Raw genomic sequence first — 21,548 nt, 5'->3', positions numbered from 1 at the left:
TTTATTTTATTGCAAATATGTATATATATTACAAATATATGTATATAGCTGTGTGTGTTTGTACAGAGTAAATATATGCATAAACATTTTATATAAATGTGTACACACACACACACATATACACACATTATCTCAAGAGTTTATGATTATAAATTAGTTTCTACTTTACTTTTATATATAAAACATCTAAAATCTGGAATAAATTCCATAATCCCCCCACTCTGGCTTTATTCTCTTGCTGCTAACTCAAGCCTCTGCTACCGATGACTCCAATAACCTCACAACTATGCCAAACACTCTCTCAGCTGCTTTTAACACCCACTGTGTCCCCAATTTCCTCAAAGCATAAAAGAGACTAGTTATTAGCATGATTTTGCTAATAATAATAATGGGTGTTTGGAGGGGGAGAGAGGAGCAGGGAGGCCCAAACTTGACTTCTGTGTTTCTGCTTATAGAATGAGAATATTCCTCACTACCAGGATCCTTGGACCATTTCCAAACCTCAAGGATGGATTCCTTTGTTTTCCCCTAGAGTTTTTCTCCCTTCTCCAGCAAAGGTTCATTTCATTTTCTGTTTTTGAGCTAATGAAAACATCAGTTCCTCACATAAGGAAATGCCTGCTTCAGACAAGAGAGTATACACAGCATGGCTTCCTCAGAAAAGTTTTAATAGTGCATTTCCCAAAAGCAGTGTTTCTTCAGTCTAAAATTATACCATATTAGAGGAATGTTAGTAAATGTTTAATAACAACTTTTCAATTCATAGAGGAGAAACACCCCGATTTGAGGAGTTGCTAATTTCCATGGTGTAAACATTCTTAATATTCTCCCTTTTAAGCATCAATGTGGATTTGGGAAGGGATGACCAGTTAGCACACCATTATGTTGCATTTCCACCGTACAGATTCAATAGATGTAAATAACCTCAGTCATATAAATAATAGTAAAAATTTGTAAACTAATCTGAAAATAATGAATTTTGAGAATCTATTACCTTGGCTTTAATAAAATTTAATTGTGGGCTTATGTAATTTAATATTTAGTAATGGCCATAACCAACAAGCAGATCTGAAAATTCTAGAAAATCTGACAGTCTGCTGTATCCACTACTGCCATGTGTGAACATCAACAGTCCTGTAGAGGTAAAGGCTGGGCTAAGCCCAGCCCAGTGCTTATCATTTCTCTCTATAACAATGCAAAGAAAATTAAGCCTACACATCATGCATGGTATGAACCGATTGTGGCCTCTTGTTCCTGCAGGCAAATGCCAAATAAAACACACATGTACATGCACAGCTTCAAGAATAACCTATTTAAAAATAGGACAGTTAACCTAAGAATTTATGGAGGGAAAATATCTGCCCCTTCAGGGTCATATTCTACTAACATTTTTCATTTAAATTATTAAATAGTATACTTAACTTCTGCATTCATGTTAACTTCTTGCACTAAATATTTCCTGAAGAATCCTGGATAGATGTTACCTTTATTTGACTAAAGGGCTTAATGAAATATTTCCTCTCATGAAGTAAACTGAGATTCTTTTTATTTTATTTTATTTTATTTTATTTTATTTTATTTTACTTTCTCTGTGTTCCAGGATTCATTGTTTATGATTCATTGTTTATGTACCACACCCAGTGCAATACGTCCCTCCTCAATACCTCAAAGATTAACCTCTCTGTACTCTACAAGCATACTGCTCTAACTCTTAAGGTGATCAATTTTCTACCATCAAAAAAATGTAACTATAGCTTCTTGGAAGAAAAATCATTCTTACGTAAAGTGACCACAGAGATATTATGTAGCATTAGAAAAGGACTAAGTTCTTTATGTCCAGAGATAAGTAGATTAGAGACGCCTGGGTGGCTCAGTCAGTTAAGCGTCTGTCTTCAGCTCAGGTCATGATCCCAAGGTTGTGGGATCATCTCATACTGGGCTCTTTGCCAGCAAGGAAGCTCCTTCTCCCTCTCCCTCTGCCTCCCTCCACCTCTGCCATCCACTGCCCCAACGTGTGCTTGCTCTCTTTCTCTCTGACAAATAGAATCTTAAAAGAGAGAGAGAGAGGAGAGAGAGAGAGAGAGATAAGTAGATTAACAGTTTCCAAAGTTGGACATGCATCAGAATCTACTCCCAGAGATTCTCCCAAGTAAATTTGGTTTAAGGATGGGAATCTACCCATCTTCAAAATTCTCCAATTGAGTCTAGGTACAGGTATAAGTAGCACTGGCTTGGTATAGGATTTCTATGCTAGTAAAAGGATTAGAAAAACATATTTTGATTAATACATTTCAGGTCACATGCAGATTCAAAATTGGCCTAGAAGGTATGAGTTTGCTGCAAATGAGCCAGCTGACAAATATACGATCCCCTCTTAGAGACTATGTAGCTCTCTGTTTTTATGTAATTTTTGTCACTAATTGCAACAATAATTTGCTTTAAGGACCTGTAACTTTCTCGGCCTAATGGATCATGGGCACTTAAAAATTCCTATTTTTAATTCTTATAGAAATTCTGCAAAGTAGATATTAAGAGCCCCATTTAGGGTCGATCAGAGACTTGCATCTTAGAATTTTTAGTAATCAAAACTGGATGTCTTCCAGTGAATGATTGGAGAGATTAAAATTTCATGAAATAGGTCACTGGGATCCAATTGTCCAGTTAGGGACTGTCTTCTGATTTTCCTGTTTCTCTGAAACTTATTTTAAAATAAATTTTAACAAGCCTTTTCACTATAGGGATTTTCATCAAAAATGTATATCATTACTTAAATAAAAATTGCAGAAATTATGAAGAATATTTTGCATGCTGTTCAGAAGGAATGGAAAAAGGCCAAATAATTAGAATAATCACATTTTCTTTGTAAGAGTCAAATGAAATGATAAGTTTTGGGAATTGGAGATTGTTGTCACCGAAAGGCATCTTTCTTATTGGGAAAAAACGTAATAAGAGCTACATACTCTGTTTAAGTTAGGTAATAATTACAGTAAATCTAGTCCATGTAAACCTAATCAAAACAAATGTTTTCCAGATGTCCATGGATAGATGAATGGATAAGGAAAACATGGTATACACATTCGGTAGAATATTACTTTGCCTTAAAAAGGAAGGACTATAAGGGCACCTGGGTGGCTCAGTGGGTTAAAGCCTTTGCCTTCAGCTCAGGTCATGATCCCAGGGTCCTAGAATCAAGCCCTGCCTCGGGCTCTCTGCTCCGCAGGAAGCCTGCTTCCTCCTCTCTCTCTTTGCCTGCCTCTCTGCCTACTTGTGATCTCTATCAAATAAATAAAATCTTTAAAAAAAAAAAAGAAGAAGAAGAAGAAGGACTATCTAGTATATGTTACAGCATAGATGAAACTTGAGGACATTATACTAAGTAAAATAAGCCAGTCATAAAAAGACAAATACTATATGATTCCACTTATATGAAATACTTAGAATAGTCAAAATCAGGGACACCTGGTGGCTCAGTTAAGCATCTGCCTTCAGCTCAGGTCATGATTCCACGGTCCTGGAATCAAGTTCCACATCAGGCTCCTTGCTCAATGGGGAGCCTGCTTTTCCCTCTGCCTGTCGCTCCCCCTGTTTGTACTCTCTCTCTAACAAATAAATAAAATCTTTAAAATAATACTCAAAATCATAAACATAGAAAACAGCATAGTGGTTTGCAGGGGCTGGAGGGAGGGGAGAATGGGGAGATTTTTTTAAATGAGTGAATTGTTTTAGAATATGAAAAGTTATGGGAGTAGATGGTGTTGATTGTTGCAAAAACAATGTGAATATGTTTAATAGTACTGAACTGTACATTAAGATGATAAATTTTGTGTTATATTTATTTTTCCACAATAAAAAAATAAAGTTAAAGATAGAAAATGAGGAGCATTAATGTGAACTGATTATCAGTAAGAGACTTCTGGTGATTTTCCATGTTGCTTTCATTCTTTTTTTTTTTTCCTGCAATTAAAAAAATGTACCCATATATAAATTTTTTAAGTCATCCTGCTGTATGAGAATGAGCAAATAATTCTAAATCTGGAAGAATTAGCTGTAGGGGTTGAAGTGCTAGGTTGATAAAAATGGACTTAAATTTTTAGAAAGGAAGAAACTCATTAATTTAAATAACAAGTACCTGATTAATGTAAAAGAGATTTACAAAACATTCCATAATTGATTTTTTTGTTTACTTTTAATCCCAGTTAGTTAACAGAGTGTTATATTAGTTTCAGGTGTACAATAGAGTAATTCAACATTTCCATACATAACCCAGTGCTCATCATAACAAGTGGGCTCCTTAATCTCCACCACCTATTTCAGCCATCCCTCCGCTTACCTCCCCTCTCATAACCCTCTCAGTTTGTTCTCTTTGGTTAAGAGTCTGTTTCTTGGTTTGCCTCTCTCTTCTTTCCCTTTGCAGGTTTGTTTTTTCTAAATTTCACAGATGAGTGAAATCATTCCATAGTTGAATTTTTAAACATAAAACCTTGATTTTACATTTGGTGTATAAAGCAATTATGTAAAATTTAATGAAAATTATGCTGAATCCATATAGTGTTGCTGTCTTCTATTTTTCTCTGACTTGTTTACTCCACAATGGGTTAAGAGTGATTATGTATGTGTCCATGCCCTGTTCTGCAACCCTCATTCATAGATTTTATTACCATTCATATTTATTCTCGTTTTACTAACGAAAGTGGTTTGTGGAACTCAGTTGCATGATGAAGTAAAATTTAAAGAGGTTCTTCTTTTTCTTTTTCTTCTCTAATTTCTCATTTAGAGAAAGCCAGAAAGTGGAAGGAAGATGTTTACAAGGAAGTGAACTGTCTATTCAAGTTTCCTTTCCATAACTTTTGCAAAGAAGTTTTACTTCTCTCTTCCCTCTCCTCTTGGTGTCCTCTCGTGAAGCCACTCTTATTTCAAAGTTCAGAGCAGAGGTAGTTACACTAGTTACACTGGAGCAGGGGAGCTGGCATCTCCGCAGGGAGCTGGGGAAAGATGAATAAGGAGATCAAGCTGCTCAACCCACTTCGCAATCTTTCAAGTCCAGATTATTGCAAGCAAGCGTGTGCAACTTTTATTTAATTCGTTGCTGCCTAGCAAGAACAAATTATGTTCTATTTAGAGGTGATTCTTTTGGCAATTGTAGGTGCTCTTTCTAAGCAGGGAAGAAAAAAAAAGAAAAGAAATTATGCAGTGACATTTCTCTTCAAGTTCTTTAAGTGTAAGAGAAATATATATTTTAAGGCTTGATTTAAAAACGCCCAAAGTTAAAGTCATCTCAAAATTAGATGTCCCAGACACTTTAATTCACCTACATCTTCCCACCTTATTAAACAAAAATTTTGACCTAGTGTTTTTTTTTCCAAAATTATTTTCTGTAGAATCAATTCCAACTCTACTCAAGAAGTAGAATATGTCATTAAACTAGTTACCTATTTGCCAAAGTTACTAGTTACTTTTTAGTAGTTAATTATTACTAGTTACCACATGCCAAAACGTGTTTTTCAGAATAAATAAATTTACTTTACAAGAAAAAAAGTCAACGATAAAACTAAAAGTTTTTTAAAATTATAGATTTCTGAATAACCAATTATCTCTTTATTTCTCGATTTCATTAGTTGAATAATTTTAAATGTCAAATATTTTATTGCATTTCTAGTAGAATAAACAAATATCTAAGGGTCCATGTAGTTGCATAATTGACAGAGATGGTCTTGGTTTGACTTAATAGAAAAAAATAAATTAAGGGGCACCTGGGTGGCTCAATTGGTTAAACATCTTCCTTCTGCTCAGGTCGTGATCTCTGGGACCAAGTCCTACAGGGAGTCTGCTTCTCTCTCTCTCTCACCCTCTGCCACCCCCATGGCTCATTTTCTCTCTTTCTCTCAAATAAATAAACAAAATCTTAAAAAGAAGGTAAATTAATGTCATGTACTTTTGTAACATTCTCATGAAATAGTAGATCATTTCAATCAATCCATACAGTGAGCACAAATGTTTTATCTGGGGGGGGGGGGGGACAAAAACATTGTTTCCTGAATATTGAATTAATTTACAGTAAGTATAAATATGTATTACTTTAAGAATATGTAAATGGACAATCATAGAGAAAAGGGAGATATCATTCATTGTTCATTGTTCTTCCTGTCCCCTCTTCTTTTCCTCCCTACGAAAACCTTTGATCTGACCCCATTGCAGTCAAAGCTCCCTGTGTCTTTATCCTCTTTGCACAATCACTCTTGCATTTCTTTGTTTCAAAGGGTAGCCTAGTGGCTGAGCTCAGAATCTGTATTTTAAGTGAGTTTGAATCTTAGCCCCCCAAATTTCCTCTGTCTAATTTAGCCCCTGTATCCTTCATTTTTTTTAATATGCCAGTGAATCAGGATAATAGATGAAAATGTAAAAAATAGAGCCTAACACATAGTGAGTGCTGAATAAATATTAGTTATCATTTTTAGTATTTATAATTAAGATCTGCTCCTCTTATGAAAACACCTCTTATTCTATATTGTAGCCTAAAGCTGGGACTGTAATCAGTCTTCTCTTAGCTTCCCATCATCATTTATAAGCAAATACACCTATAATTTTGTGGGGATATGTAGTGGGTGGGGAAGGGCTTCTTTTTCTGACGCTCTTGACAGCCACCTATCATACCCTCCACTCTGCCCATTGAGGTCATTTGCTAAGTGCAGCTCATTCCCCACATACATTAAAGGTTTTGGCAAGTGACCCTCAGTCATCTTTTTTAACTCCATGCATGTCATTCCTTAGCTGATTTTGAGTAAGTGCCTGTGTTAATGATCTCATTTAGCATTCTTGCCTGATGGTTTCCTGACCTAAGATCCATTGAACTTAGCTGTATTTACACTAATTCTGTAAGAAGCCAGGCTTTTTTCTGACATAAAGTTTGTCTTCCTATGAATGTTTTAATTCATTTTGTGTGCTCAGTCTTCCTCTGTCCCACATGACTGTTCTATTCTTGTATCTGTTCACATAAATTAGATACTTGGTTTTATTGGTGAAGAACATGAAATCTGGGATTGGATCTCAGGGCTATTTCAGGCGTCTCACCTTCTGTGTGATCTTGGACAAATTATTAAATTTATCTGGCCTCAGCTTCCTCATCTGTAGTAACATTTTCCTCCTAAGGTTGTCATGAGAAATAAAGCACCTAGAACAATTCGTGCCACATAAGAACACATTATGTCTAAGCCATGACATAGCTGATGCTAGCTGATATGGACTTTGATTCTACCTGGAGGACTTATATTTCAGAATGGTTACAAGAACAACGATATATATATTTTAGAAAACAAGAAACTGGGGCAGACTGATAAGTAGTGGAGCTTATATTTAGACTTAAATCATTTTGTGATGGAATATGATAGAGGTATATGCAATGGTTTGCAAATCATTTATCTTTTTTCCTTAACTCAATTTTCAGATCTAATAGTACATCGACAAGAAATGCCACTGCAATATCTGGTTGATGGAATCCTTTTTTAAAAAAGATGTTATAAACCCATTATTCTTGAATTTTAGCTTTTGTCTGTGAACTTCAAAGGCAAATTAATGAAAACATTTTACATCAAGACATTTTAGGCTTATTACTTACTGTGATGACTTTTGGGTCACTTTCTTATAAACTTCATCAATTTTAAAATCACATTTCATTCCTTAGGCTTGTGGTGGCATTTTAGAAGTGTGGTTATTTGTTAATGTGGTTGTTTTTATTTAAAGTGTGAAGACTTGGGACACACATACACACATGCATACACATACACACATACATATATGTACAGCTAAGTCCCTTTGGAGGATGAAATAATGGCAGGAACATAAGACGAGACTTCTGGCTGCTCCCCTCAGAAGAGTTTGTTTAATACAGTGCCATGGAACTACCTAATCTTCCCCAATTTGTTACCCATTTTTCTTTGTTATCTGTCTCAGTGATGTCTCATCTCCCCAACTGACTGCTACAGGCTAGCAATCTGTAACAGAAACTCAGTCTCAATATCAGATATAATAAGAAAGAGAGGCTATAAGATTAATGACCCCAGCCTTAATTATAAAGTCTCAGACCACAGACATAAGACCTTTCAAAACTTACTCAGGCTGGAAGAAGTTGGGTTAGCACTATAGTATGAAGTTATAGGTCTCTTAATAAATAAAATGCTGGGTTATTCAATCTGGGAAGCCTACTGTGTTTCTAGTACTGTTAGGAACTGTATAGAAGAAATGGTATGTTCCCTTAAGGAGCTTGAAATAATTTCATCCATTTTAGTTTTCCTATGATAATACCCATTTCTTATTAATTCATAGAGGAGATAGATCTATTCTTGGAGCTGTCAAGTGGAAGGCAGATGAAAACAGAGGCTGCTTATGGAGACCATGCCACACACAGATATTGGGAATTTCTTTATATTTATAGAGAAATAAAACCAGCACATTGCTTTTCAGGTAACTACTACTCTGACAGGATTAAAAAAAAATGGCAAATATGGAAATAGTCATGGTCTTCCTTCCATGGCAAACATTCCCTGTCTGTCAGCTTGATCTCTTCAGCCCACTAGACCAAAAGTCCACACACACACAAACACACCGAGTCTTCCTAGAATGTTGGAATGCACACTTAGGATGCTAAATTGGGCAGAAAAATTTTTAAGTAGAGAGTTGGATGAAACAAAAGTATTTAGGGAAAATGGCTAAGTCAATCAATGACATAAAGTGGTACAGTGGAAGAGAGTAGATGGTGAATGCTTTGTGATGGGAAAAAGGCAGGAGGAGAGTTAGTGAGCTTTGTTGGGCAGGCGGAAGGCTGTGAATGAGAGACTTCATAGGCTGAAAGTATTGTGAGAAAAGTTACAATTGAGAAAAGATTTAGAACTATTGCCACCGGCAATACTTTGGATCCCATTTAATGTCCTCTGAGAGGAGTAAAGTTCATTTGGTTGAATTTCAGCTACTGAATCATGCCTCTCAAATGTGACACCACTCACACACTGAACATGGAGATGGTTACAATTCCTTAGGGATCAATTAGCTCCTCTGACTAGCAGTCTCACAGATGAGGATCATGGAATGGGCAGGAACCCCAGCATCAACGACATCTGATCCTCTCTAGCATTCCAAAAACTGTTCCACCATGGGTTTCTGTCTGCTTTTTTGTCACATACCTTGAAATATCATCTGCTCTTTTTTCCTCCTTCCATGTACACTAGGCTGAAAGGTGTAAGAATGTGATATCCCAGTAGCAGAATGAGCTTTCACTGTATTTGGATTATTAGTAACATTCCTGCTGAGACTGTGGCTTCTCAAAGTTTGCCAAAAGCATGCAAAGACCTCTGAAATCCACTTGTCCCAGTCTGCTAAGCCTGTCCAAATTTCTGTGATGTTACACCCTCCCCCTTTCCTATTATTCAACTGTGATACCTTACTGATATTTCAGCTCTGTCTGCATAAACACTTCTGTCTCCAGATAACTTGAAACCTCTGCTGACTGTCTGCATTTCTTTGTCTCCTTTGTTGTTCTTTAATATTTTCATATACAGTATCTTGAGGGAGGGAAAAGGGAACTAACATTGATTGATGCCTGTTACATGCCAGACATTTTACATATGCTATTCTATTTAATCACCCCTAACATATACAAGAGCTATCATCATCTATATTTTATTAATAAGGGAAGTCAACTCTGAGGTTACCCAAGATCCTACCAATTTTAAATAATGGAGGATGAATGCAGATAAAAATGATTTCCAAGTTTGTTTTCTGCATTTTGCCAGCACTTACATGAACACTTAGTGCAGTGAATGACATTATTCTAAATCGGTTGTGTACATAAAACTTTCAAATACTTTGTCTTCCCTAAACTATAGGTTAATTTCCTACCACAGTTATAAATGCTAATTACTAAAATATGTTTGTATTTAATTGGCATTTATTTTAGCCCCATCTACTGTTGAACCTCAATAAACAAGTAATAGAATCAAAGTAAAGGCCAGTTAGAAATTTGAAAGTGGACAAGAACAAAAATTTGTGATAAGCTAACATGCTATGTATAAAAAGGGCTGACATGCTATAAAGAGCAAGTTTCTGGTTCTGCTTAAAGAATGCTTCGGTTTTCTTATCTATAAAGTGAAGTAAATAATAGTATTTATATTATAATATTGTTGTTCAAATTAAATGAGATGCTAAGTGTAAAGAACTTTATCTACTTGTTAGAATGCAGAAAGTGTCCAATAACTGGTAAATGATGTGGTAAGGTTGATGATTTTGGTAATGATGTCTAGATTTCATTATGCAGCACAGTGTGAATTTCCATGTATAAGATAAACACTTAAATACAAAATAATAAAAACAGCGTCAGAGAAGTTAACTTACTGCCTGAGGAATGAAACAGCCAAAAGCAGAGTAAGAACCAAAATTCTAACCTCTCTCATGCCAGATAGACTTCATATGTGTGTATATCTGTTGATACATCCAGGAAATACTGATTTAGAACCACAAATGTAGAAATTTACATTTATTCTATTACATTTTATATTATTAACTTGGGCTCATCATTTCATTTACCAAGTGCTTTTTAAAATCTGAAATTTTTTTAAACATTTCCTTAGCAATTTGGGGTCTCTTCTGATCCATACAAATTTTAGGATTATTTGCTCCAGCTCTTTGAAAAATACCGGTGGAATTTTGTTTGGAATGGCATTAAAGGTATAGACTGCTCTAGGCAGTATAGACATTTTAACAATGTTTATTCTTTCGATCCAAGAGCATGGAATGGTCTTCCATCTTTTTGTGTCTTCTTCAGTTTCTTTCATGAGTGTTCTGTAGTTCCTCAAGTACAGATCCTTTACCTCTTTGGTTAGGTTTATTCCCAGGTATCTTATGGTTCTTGGTGCTATAGTAAATGGAATTGATTCTCTAATTTCCCTTTCTGTATTTTCATTGTTAATGTATGAGAAAGCAACTGATTACTGTACATTGACTTTGTATCCTGCCACATTACTAAATTGCTGTATGAGTTCTAGTAGTTTGGGGGTGGAGTCTTTTGGGTTTTCCATGTAAAGTATCACATCATCTGCAAAGAGAGAGAGTTTGACTTCTTCATTGCCAATTTGGATACATTTTATTTCTCTTTGTTGTCTGATTGCTGTTGCTAGGACTTCTAATACTATGTTGAACAAGAGTAGTGAGAGTGGGCATCCTTGTCGTGTTCCTGATCTCAATGCTAAGGCTGTGAGCTTTTTCCCATTGAGGATGATATTTGCTGTGGGTTTTTCATAGATAGATTTTATGAAGTTCAGAAATGTTCCCTCTATCCCTATACTTTGAAGCATTTTAATCAGGAACGGATGCTGGATTTTGTCAAATGCTTTTTCTGCATCAATTGAGAGGACCATGTGGTTCTTCTCTCTTCTCTTATTGATTTGTTTTATCCCATTGATTGATTTGCAAACGTTGAACCATCCTTGTAACCCAGGGATGAATCCCACCTGGGTGGATAACCTTTTTAATGTGCTGTTGGATCCTATTTGCTAGGATCTCCTTGAGAATCTTAGCATCCATATTCATCAGTGATATTGGTCTGAAATTCTCCTTTTTGGTGGGGTCTTTGCCTGGTTTGGAGGGGAGATGAACCATTAGAGACTATGGACTCTGAAAAACAACCTGATGGTTTTGAAGGGGTGGGAGGGTGGGAGGTTGGGGGAGCCAGGTGGTGGGTATTATGGAGGGCACCTATTGCATGGAGCACTGGGTGTGGTATATAAACAATGAATTCTGTTACGCTGAAAAGAAATTAAAAAAATAAACAGAAACTAAAACAAAACAAAACAAAACAAAACTTCTGCCAAGTTTACTAAACACACACACACACACACACACAAATCTGAATGGTTATCTTATGTATGAGCAGTCACTCCCCATGCCAAACTTGTGTCATAAACAAACATGATAAGCATATTTCAGTTGTTTTATCTAACTCAGTGATGAAAAAGTCAATATGATAGATATGTACAGAGGCCTTTAGTACACTGCTAGGACCAGCACATCAATCTAGATCTTCCAATCCCCTTGTCAAATGTTCTGGTATATGTGCCAGTCATCTGCATATCTACCAAGTGCTCCAGATCCCATCAGTGTTTTCCAGAGAACATAAAGAATGGCATGGTTGAGTTCTTTCTGATATCCAAAGTATCTTTCCATGAGCTATAAGCCTTCTTAAAAATATAATATGAAAAGTATTTTCTTTTTTTTTGAATTTTATTTTATTGTAAGCATTTTGTCATTTTTTACTTTGAGATAGGAAGTTATTGGAATTTGACCTGGTATGACTGAGAAGATTGCTCTGGCTAAGAGATTTTAAAGAGGCCAAGGTAGAAGCTAGGACACAAGTTAGGAGATTATTGCATTATTCCAAGCAGGAGATAATTGTGGCTTAGTGGTGTGGGTGGTGGGAAATGAATGGAGATTATATATATATTATATATATATATAAAATATATATATAACATATATTATTATATATTCATTATATATATATGAATATATAATCTCCATATATATATATATGTATATACACACACACACACATTAGTGGTAACTAGATAGGCTAATGATTTTGGATTCAAGCTGTGAGAGAAGGAGAGGAGCTGAAAATGATGACCTCAACTTTTTCAGCATGAGCTTCTGGAAGTTTTGATTTATATGAAGAAGGATTGTTATGATTGATTGATTGATTGAAGATGACTTTACAGGATAATTTTTGACTGGGGTGGGATCAAGGATTAAAATTTGAACATGTAAATATTTTGAATGTCTGCTAATTATGCAGGTGGAAATGTTTTACAAACAGTTAGAAGTATAAGCCTGTACCCTGTGTGGTCTGGACTGGAGATATAAATTTTGGAAGGTGTCAGACTATTAGTGTCCTGTGAGGATCAACTGAGTTAATATACGTAAGAACTTAAGATTCCTAGAAGGACCACCAGCACATATAGCTGAACAGGTTGTACACTGTAGACCTCTGAGGGGGTATCATCTAGGTAGAATATACTCTGAAGGATGTTCATGGATGCTCTTGGTGGCCTTGCTGGTTCATCTTGAATGCTCATAAATGTACTTGTCATTAATACTATTATTGATGGTGAACAGCAGACACATCTTAATTTATTATTTACTTCAGCTGGTAAGGTTTTCCAGTTTGTTCAGACCCCTTATTTATATGTTCAGAAATGTATTTGACATTGATTAGAACTAATTTTGTTCCACAGTAGGTGGAATTCCTGTATTGTGTTCTGTGCTAATAGCTATAAACAGTGATAATTGATGCTTTCTAAGTACTTAACTTGGAAGAAATGCTTGACGATATCAAATATGAAATATTAAAATGTATCAGTATGACAATATCAAGTATGGAATAGTTTTTTCAGGAAATATTTAACTTTCCTTATAATTTGAATCATTTTTTTTTTGTTACTGATAGTATGACTTTTCCAAAAACCATTTGGGCCCTGCTATCAGTATTCTAAGTTCCTGTCTATTAATTAGAGTAGCCTAAAGAATTGTGGAGGTGTGCTAAGAGTATAGAATTTACAAAACAGCATTAATAGACATATTTATCAGATCTTTCCATTCAATGGGAGATATAATTCCTTTTGTCTGTTAATATCTATTTTACTTTGGCATATGTATTCCATTGCTTCTAACTATCAGTAACTTATGATGACGTAAGGCTATAAATGTAAATGATGATCAAAAATCTTAAGTTGTAACTCATCAGATTTCCTCTTGTTTGTGAACTTTGTGTAGATCTGGCTGTTCTGCCTGGATATGTGGAAGCAAATCCAAACTGAGTATGCTAATGGAGTAGCCAGTTGCCCCTACGCACAATTAAAGAGGTTTTTAAAAAGGCACTCCTATAGGTTTTCCCACCCCACGCTGTCCAGCTTCTACCTGCACATGAGATTTCTGCCATTATGATTTCTCCTCTAGATTGATTTGTATTTACACAAGGCTTCAGGAAAAATAGAAATTTGCTAAATAGGGATCAGTACTTCAAACCTTTACACAATTCTGTGTGCCAGATAGCTGGTCCATCCATTAGCCATCTGTCTGTAATCCTATCTGAGGTGGTATGGGGGTTAGGTGGATGGCGGGGGGGAGATACTGTGTGCTCTGGCAGTTACAGATCACCAGTGGGGAGTGGAATCCCTGGGAGGGTGGGTGGATAGACGGTTTCAGACTAAACTTTTTTTATTTGTATTTTACACTTATGTTCAAAATTAATCTTGATCATATAAGTATGTATGCTACTCTAGATTTTTGGACTATAGATTGCTTGACTGAATAATGTGATGGTGCATGTAGAAAAAAACAAGTTTAATGATGTTGACATTATCTACTTTTTTCAACCCAGTGATTACCTAAAATACTTTAAACTGCTAACTCCTGACTTAATTTATTGCTAGATGAAAAATTCCACCTATATGTATATTTTCTTAAATTTAACTTTGTCTTCCCAGTTAGTGAAAATAATTGCCCATCATTTTTTGAATAGCAAATGTATAAAATTTAAAGCTTTCATCTAGTAGTTAACTTTCAAATCATAGGCAAGGCAGGAAGATTAATTTGAGATTGGAGGAAAGGGGCAACAAAACATTTACATAACAAAAGTGTGGGGATTAACAAACACAGGACGGTGAGAGGTACCAGACAAAAATAAGCAGAGTATCAACATTTGGTTAAAAAAAGGCAATTCCACATTACAGTAATATCATTAAATAATGATACTAACATACCATTTGCTGGAATCATATTGTGACTTTACTATCATATGGGCGGTTTATAATAATTTAAACTTGAAAAAAAAAACATGTTTTTTAGGACTGCTGGGGGGGAAAATGCAACTTGCTGGAAATATAGCCACAAAACAAAGGGTTTATACTAGGAAATGAGAGACTCCTAGACTTTCATACCATTTAATCCCGTCAGTTTGGTTACTAACTATCTGATCAGATGTTACAGTTAAAGTATTGTCTCAAAATATGACTACGAGACTTGGAATTATATGCCAAACCATTATTTCTTAGATATACTTTGTCCTCAGAAACTTCATCATCAGAATCCCTGGGATTGCTTTTTTAAAATATGGATTCCTGTACCTCACTCACCCCGGACTATAAAATCAGCACCTTGCACAGGTTCTCAAATCTCAACACTAACTTTTGGGAACCAGTGTACCCCGCAGATCAAACCACATAATTTCAGTTTTTAAGAAATGTGACCAACTCCATAACACCTGCACCAAATAAACTCTAACCTGTTTAGAAGATTTTCAAGACACTTTGTAAGCTTACCCTCCAGAAGCTGTCCCTATGCAAACAGCTCAAAGGACATTTAAGCCTGATTGAAATGCCTGCCCCTCCATGCAGCCTTTTTCAAATCCATCCTCTCCACTTTATGCATACCTATATTTTAGCCCATATTATAATTATCATAATTATTTGCCTCTTTTTCTACTTATTTCCTGATCCTTGAAAGCTCCTTGAGGTCAGGGCACTTACTTATTCATCTTTTTATCATCCACTCACGAATAGGGACTGATGTAGTATAGACTTCCTATAAGGATTCCACTTCTTTCTGAATGATAGGGTCATGAAAAAGATACTATTCTCTCACTCTTTCCCCAGTAAAAGAAATTTTAAGAGGTCAAGACTGCCATTTTTTTTTAAAGGACTAAAAGGAGAATCCAGGGATATAACTGTATTGCCTTTAGCTAGAGGCAGTTTGAGGATATAATCTTTTATGGTTGCTAGTGACTTCATACTTTGTTACTCTTCAACTGTCCTGGCATATTACTTGCAGAAAGCAGTCCAGAGGTATATATTAAATCCCATCTCTGCTGTCAGGTAGTCCCACAAACAAGCAAAACTTCCAGCATGAATTTAAGACTCTTAAAAATATCAAAGTGGCTCAGGGACTCTAGTTCCTTAAAAAAAAAAAAAAAAGAATGCAGAAGCTACATTTTTAATAACTTCTGCTGGACAAGCATAAAAGATGAATTTAGTCATATTTGCTAACTACGGTGATGAATAATGTGTTGTCAAACCTGAGGTGATTGTGAATTAAAATAATGCTGATGTGCAGTAATCAGCTCTTACTTTAAAAGATTAAAATGGTTGCTAAAGTGGACAGAAATATTTGTTTAAAATTGTGTTTTATTTTATATTTCCCCTCTTTGAGTGAGAGTGACAGGAGGTAGGAATATTAATTTAAATAACTATGCTATCACTAAGCTGAATGGAAATGTCAGATTCTTATTTTTAAGTGGCATATTTCCTCATATAGTTTTAAAAGAATCATTGCAATAAATAATGGAAGAGAATCATGTAGCCAATTGAGACTTGGAAATAGGCAAATGTGGACAACACTGACCAAGTTTCAGTACCGCAAAACATTTTTTCCATTTACATAGGCTAGTATCTATCTCTTCTTTCTGTTGTCCTCATTTTAAAAACATACTACGAGAGAAGTGGTTTATAAAATTAATTCACAGTAAAATAGTGTGAATATATGGTCTTTTTTCCTCTTGAAATCAGCTGTCCTGAGATACTGCACCCCTGAGAATAGAAGAGAGAAAGTTCTCAGAAGATATTGGGCCATCGTTAAAGCTTTTTTCTTTCTATAGAGGACACACAAGGGATCTTTCATGGGCCATACTTATCCTCTCCACTGAAATGCTCTGGGCTGATCTCACATAGATAAATCACTGTATAAGGAATGAAGTGGATTTCTAAGCCACCAGGCATTACATAGGAAATGGTCCAATTCAACCCAGCCGCATCCAGCTCTTCTTGCTGGAGTAAGAGGATTGTTAAAAATTTAGCTTTGTTGGCATCTTTCCTCAAACCCCATAGAAGGTGAACATTAGAGAATAATAAAAATCCTTTTCCCTTAAAATAATGTTGAATTAATTTTAAACTCTATTAGAGAAGTCACCATGTCTGTTTTGATACTTAACATAGTTCCTAACACACAGATGCAGAAGTAACTGAAAAAAGTACTTTTGGATAAATAGATGGAAAGACGGTAGGGAAGAGAGTCTAGTTTTTTTGTTTTGTTTTGTTTTGTTTTCGTTTTTTTTCCTATTCTCAATAGGTAATTAATAAAGAAACCCCTTATCGAACTCCTCATTTTTTGACACTTGGTTCCTCAGAAATGTTGGAAATAAAAATCTAAAAACATATTTTAAAGCGCATTAAACTAACCCAGTTGTCTACAGGAATCAAATTAAGGTAGCAGACATGAAAGTATGGCAAATAAGTTAATTCAGGAATATCTCCAGTCAGATTTGGTCCGATATTTTGATGCTTACTAAATTGCAACAACTCGGGGCACCTGGGTGGCTCAGTGGGTTAAGCCTCTGCCTTCGGCTCAGGTCATGATCCCAGGGTCCTGGGATCGAGCCCCGCATCGGACTCTCTGCTCAGCAGGGAGACTGCTTCCTCCTCTCTCTCTGCCTGCCTCTCTGCCTACTTGTGATTTCTGTCTGTCAAAATAAATTTAAAAAAATAAATAAATAAATAAATTGCAACAACTCAGTGAAAATAGTGTTTTCCCAAGGGCCATATATGGCAGAGTTTTGAAAACTAAAGCTGAACTAAATGTACTGGCAGGTTCCATAGAGTCAAAGACAGTCAAATGAAGGGCAGGCTAGAATGAGCAACCATTTGTGGAAGCACATTGAGGTCATCGTTCCTCCCTCATGTGTGTAGTAATAGAATTCTGAAAGGTGTGCACCAAGTGCTCCTCCTCCTCTTGGTTTCCAAAAGGGTTGAAGGGAATATAAGACTGAGTAAAATCCCAGAAGAGAGGCAGTTGTTAGCTTTCTTTTATAGCAGTAATAGATATTTTTGTTTAAATCTGGATAAAAAAATGGAAACCTCCAAACAAAATTTCCTATCAACATGTGCATAGTGAAGATTAAATTATTTAAACTTTGTGTGTGTGGGAGTAGATTATTTGTTTCCAACTAGGTGGGTCTTGCCATGATACTTTGTCAAGAACCATAACCCAAATTTCTAGTAATATTCCTTTTTATATTGGATCTAGGCAAAGGTCTTTGGGTGGTAAATCAAAACTGCAAGAATAAGAAGGTAGAAAATATGTAATCTAATAAAAATGGAACACTGAGTATGTTAAAATGTCCAATGTTACTTAGCTTCCCTCATAGCTTCCCCCGTAGCTACCGAGAGTGCTCTGGTCACAGTAAATACAGCTAAATATTTCACTGGCCACTAGCACAATTAAAGAAATCATAGATTAAATAATAGACCGTCTTCTGCTTCAGGTATCTTTTTTTTTTTTAAGATTTTTATTTATTTATTTGACAGAGAGAGATCACAAGTAGATGGAGAGGCAGGCAGAGAGAGAGAGAGAGGGAAGCAGGCTCCCTGCTGAGCAGAGAGCCCGATGCGGGCCTCGATCCCAGGACCCTGAGATCATGACCTGAGCCGAAGGCAGCGGCTTAACCCACTGAGCCACCCAGGCGCCCTGCTTCAGGTATCTTTAATTAACAGAACACTTAATAGGTCGATTTAAAGGATTTTTAACACATCTAAAGAAATATATTAACCTTAGCTACTTTCTCATAAAAAGTTTGTATTCAGAGTTTTCACTGCTTCCCATTTTTTTCTCACAGCCCTTTCTAATTTCCGCTGGTATAAATCAAATTAGATTTATTAGCATCATATAAAAGAGCTCCAGTAGGTTTTTAATAACAATTATCATTATCACTGATTAAAGTTATATTGTTCAGGCCAGATGGAGTCCTTTTCCTGTCAGCTACAATGAGCTTGCATTATGTGGTTATAATGTGTTTGGATCTAAATAAACAGATGGCAGAATGACAGGATATTATACGCTGGTGATGTCAGCAACAGGGCTTCACAAACAGAATTCCTTTAAATAAACTCTGTTGTGGCAAGGATCCTGATACTTTTAAGAAGGTGACTGGAATTGAACCTATCTGTTACATTAACTTGGAAATGGTACTGTTCATTGCAGAAGGGTAGACCATTTGGATGGTCTGAAGTTCAGCCTGAGAAAGTGTCTGCTGAATCTGCTCCTTAAATATGAAAGCATTTAGCATAACAAGTTCACTCAGGCAGTCTCTTAAGGAGAGAGAGAAAGAAACAAAACAGAACAAAACAAAAACTGCTCAAGTTGTAAGATCCTTCAAGCTGAAGAGCTGAAACCTGAGTCAAGGAAAGAGGGAAACATTTGATATAAAGCTCTTTCATAATTTTTATAATGTAGTTTATTACATTAGAATACACATCTTGTATAATTGTATATACCCACTCACAATGAATATTAGAAAATTATCAGAGAAGGTTTAATAAGAATTACGTTATAGGAATGCTTTAGTCTTTAATAGATTTTCATATGTACTTTTTATTCTAAAAATAAGCACTTCTAAACCCTTATACCCACAATTAGGTGAACCTTCTATGAAATTCAGAAGCAACCTTCAAAGAAAGTCATTATACATGACTTCTCCTAGCTAATATTCTTTTGCTGAGTCCTTAGGAGAATTTCTTTGTGGGACAACTGTATTTGCTCAGACAAATACATAGAGTAGCAAACTCCTTAAGAGGAATATAGAGCTACAGGAGATAAAGGCTTGTATTTGAAAATGAAGGGAGTATAAAAAAAATTTAAAAGAGGGTATCAAATAATTAAAATTAAACTTTCTAAAAAGTTTATGTTTTAAATGCCTTAAACTTTTTTAAAAGATTTGTTTGAGAGAGAGAGAGAGCACAAGCACAGAGGTGGGGGGTGGGCAGAGAAAGACAGAATCTCAAGCAGACTCTCCACTGGTTGCAGAGCCTGATCCTGGGCTCTGTGTGGGGCTCCAGGGCTCGATCTCATAACCCTGAATTTATGACCTGAGTCAAATCAAGAGTTGGATGCTTAACAGCCTAGGCCACCCAGGTGCTTCTAAATGCTCGAAACTTCTTATAAAATGATGAGAGGATTTTGATTATCAGGAGATTGTGTTTCAGCTTCTTATGCATTTGACATTCAAGTTTTGCTACTCAAGTGGGCATTTTATGAGCTATGTTTCAACTATAGTATAACATAAAAATCCCCATAAAGAAGCAAGAATATTTTCATTGAAGAGTTACCCCTAGTCAAAGAGTGAGAGATTATAATGGACATATGCTTTTTCTTTTCCTACAGGTGGACGTTGTCATAAGTCCTGTACTGGCCGATGCTGGGGACCCACAGAAAACCATTGCCAGACCTGTAAGTGTTCAACACCGAGAAGGCATAGAGGCTTGAAATGGTGAAGGAATTTTAATAATCAATGCTTTTCACACTTCTGGGTCATCAGAAATATGAAAATGAGCTTTTACTTCTTTGTGGTGGATTTGCTTCTATTCAAGTAAAGTGCCTAATTTCATAGCTTTCAAATGAAACATAATGTATAATTATTTCTTATATTTCCTTCTGGTTTCCAGGTTAATGCTATCAACAAAACAGATGTGCTGATTTTTTCAAACTTTTTTTTACTAATATATAATGTATTATTTGCCCCAGGAGTCCAGGTCTGTGAATCATCAGGCTTACTTTCTTATTTCTTATTTCTTATTTCATAGCACTCATCATAGCACATACCCTCCCTGGTGTTCATAACCCAGCCACCCTATCCCTACCCTCCCACCCCCCAGCAGCCCTCAGTTTGTTTCATGAATGTAAGAGTCCCTTATGGTTTGTTTCCCTCTGGATCCCATTTTGTTTCATTGTTTCCCTCCCTACCCTACATGACCCCCCACCCTGCCTCTCAAATTCCTCATATCAGAGATACCATATGATAATTATCTTTCTCTGACTGACTTATTTTGCTTAGCATAATACCCTCTAGTTCCATCCATGTCATTGCAAATGGCAAGATTTCGGGGGTTTTGATGTCAACATAGAAATCCATTGTATGTATATACCATCTCTTCTTTATCCATTCATCTGTTGATGGACATCTAGGTTCTTTTCATAGTTTGCTATTGTGGACATTGCTGCTATAAACATTGGGGTGCACGTACCCCTTTGGATCACTACATTTGTATCTTTAGGGTAAATACCCAGTAGTGCAATTTCTGGGTTATGGGGAATCTCTATATTAAACTCTTTGAGAAACATCCATACTGTTTTCCAGAGTGGCTACACCAGCTTGCATTTCCACCAACACTGTAGGAGGGTTCCCCTTTTTCTGTATCCTCACCAACATCTGTTGTTTCCTGACTTGTTAATTTTAGCCATTATGACTGGTGTGCGGTGGTATCTCACTGTAGTTTTGATTTGTATTTCTCTGATGCCAACTGATGTGGAACACTTTTTCATGTGTCTGTTGGCCGTTTGGATGTCTTCTCTGCAGAAATGTCTGTTCATACCATCTGCCCATTTCTTGATTGGATTATTTGTTCTTTGGGTGTTGAGTTTGATAAGTTCTTTATAGAATGTGGATACTAGCCCTTTATCTGATA

The 21,548-nt window shown here is 35.9% G+C and overlaps 1 protein-coding gene across 4 annotated transcripts in view; it reads left to right on the top strand.

The window, feature by feature from the left end:
* Positions 1–21,548, top strand: part of ERBB4 (erb-b2 receptor tyrosine kinase 4) — a 1,157,221-nt gene that overhangs the window by 785,419 nt on the left and 350,254 nt on the right. For all 4 annotated transcript variants that reach the window (XM_047722028.1, XM_047722026.1, XM_047722029.1 and 1 more), the window contains exon 5: positions 20,248–20,313. In XM_047722028.1, coding sequence (XP_047577984.1) covers positions 20,248–20,313 — 66 coding nt within the window. The remainder of the gene's footprint in view (positions 1–20,247; positions 20,314–21,548) is intronic.

This window comes from Lutra lutra, chromosome 3 (genome assembly GCF_902655055.1).
Source record: "Lutra lutra chromosome 3, mLutLut1.2, whole genome shotgun sequence".
Lineage (NCBI taxonomy): Eukaryota > Metazoa > Chordata > Mammalia > Carnivora > Mustelidae > Lutra > Lutra lutra.
This window is presented reverse-complemented; position numbering and strand designations above follow the sequence as displayed.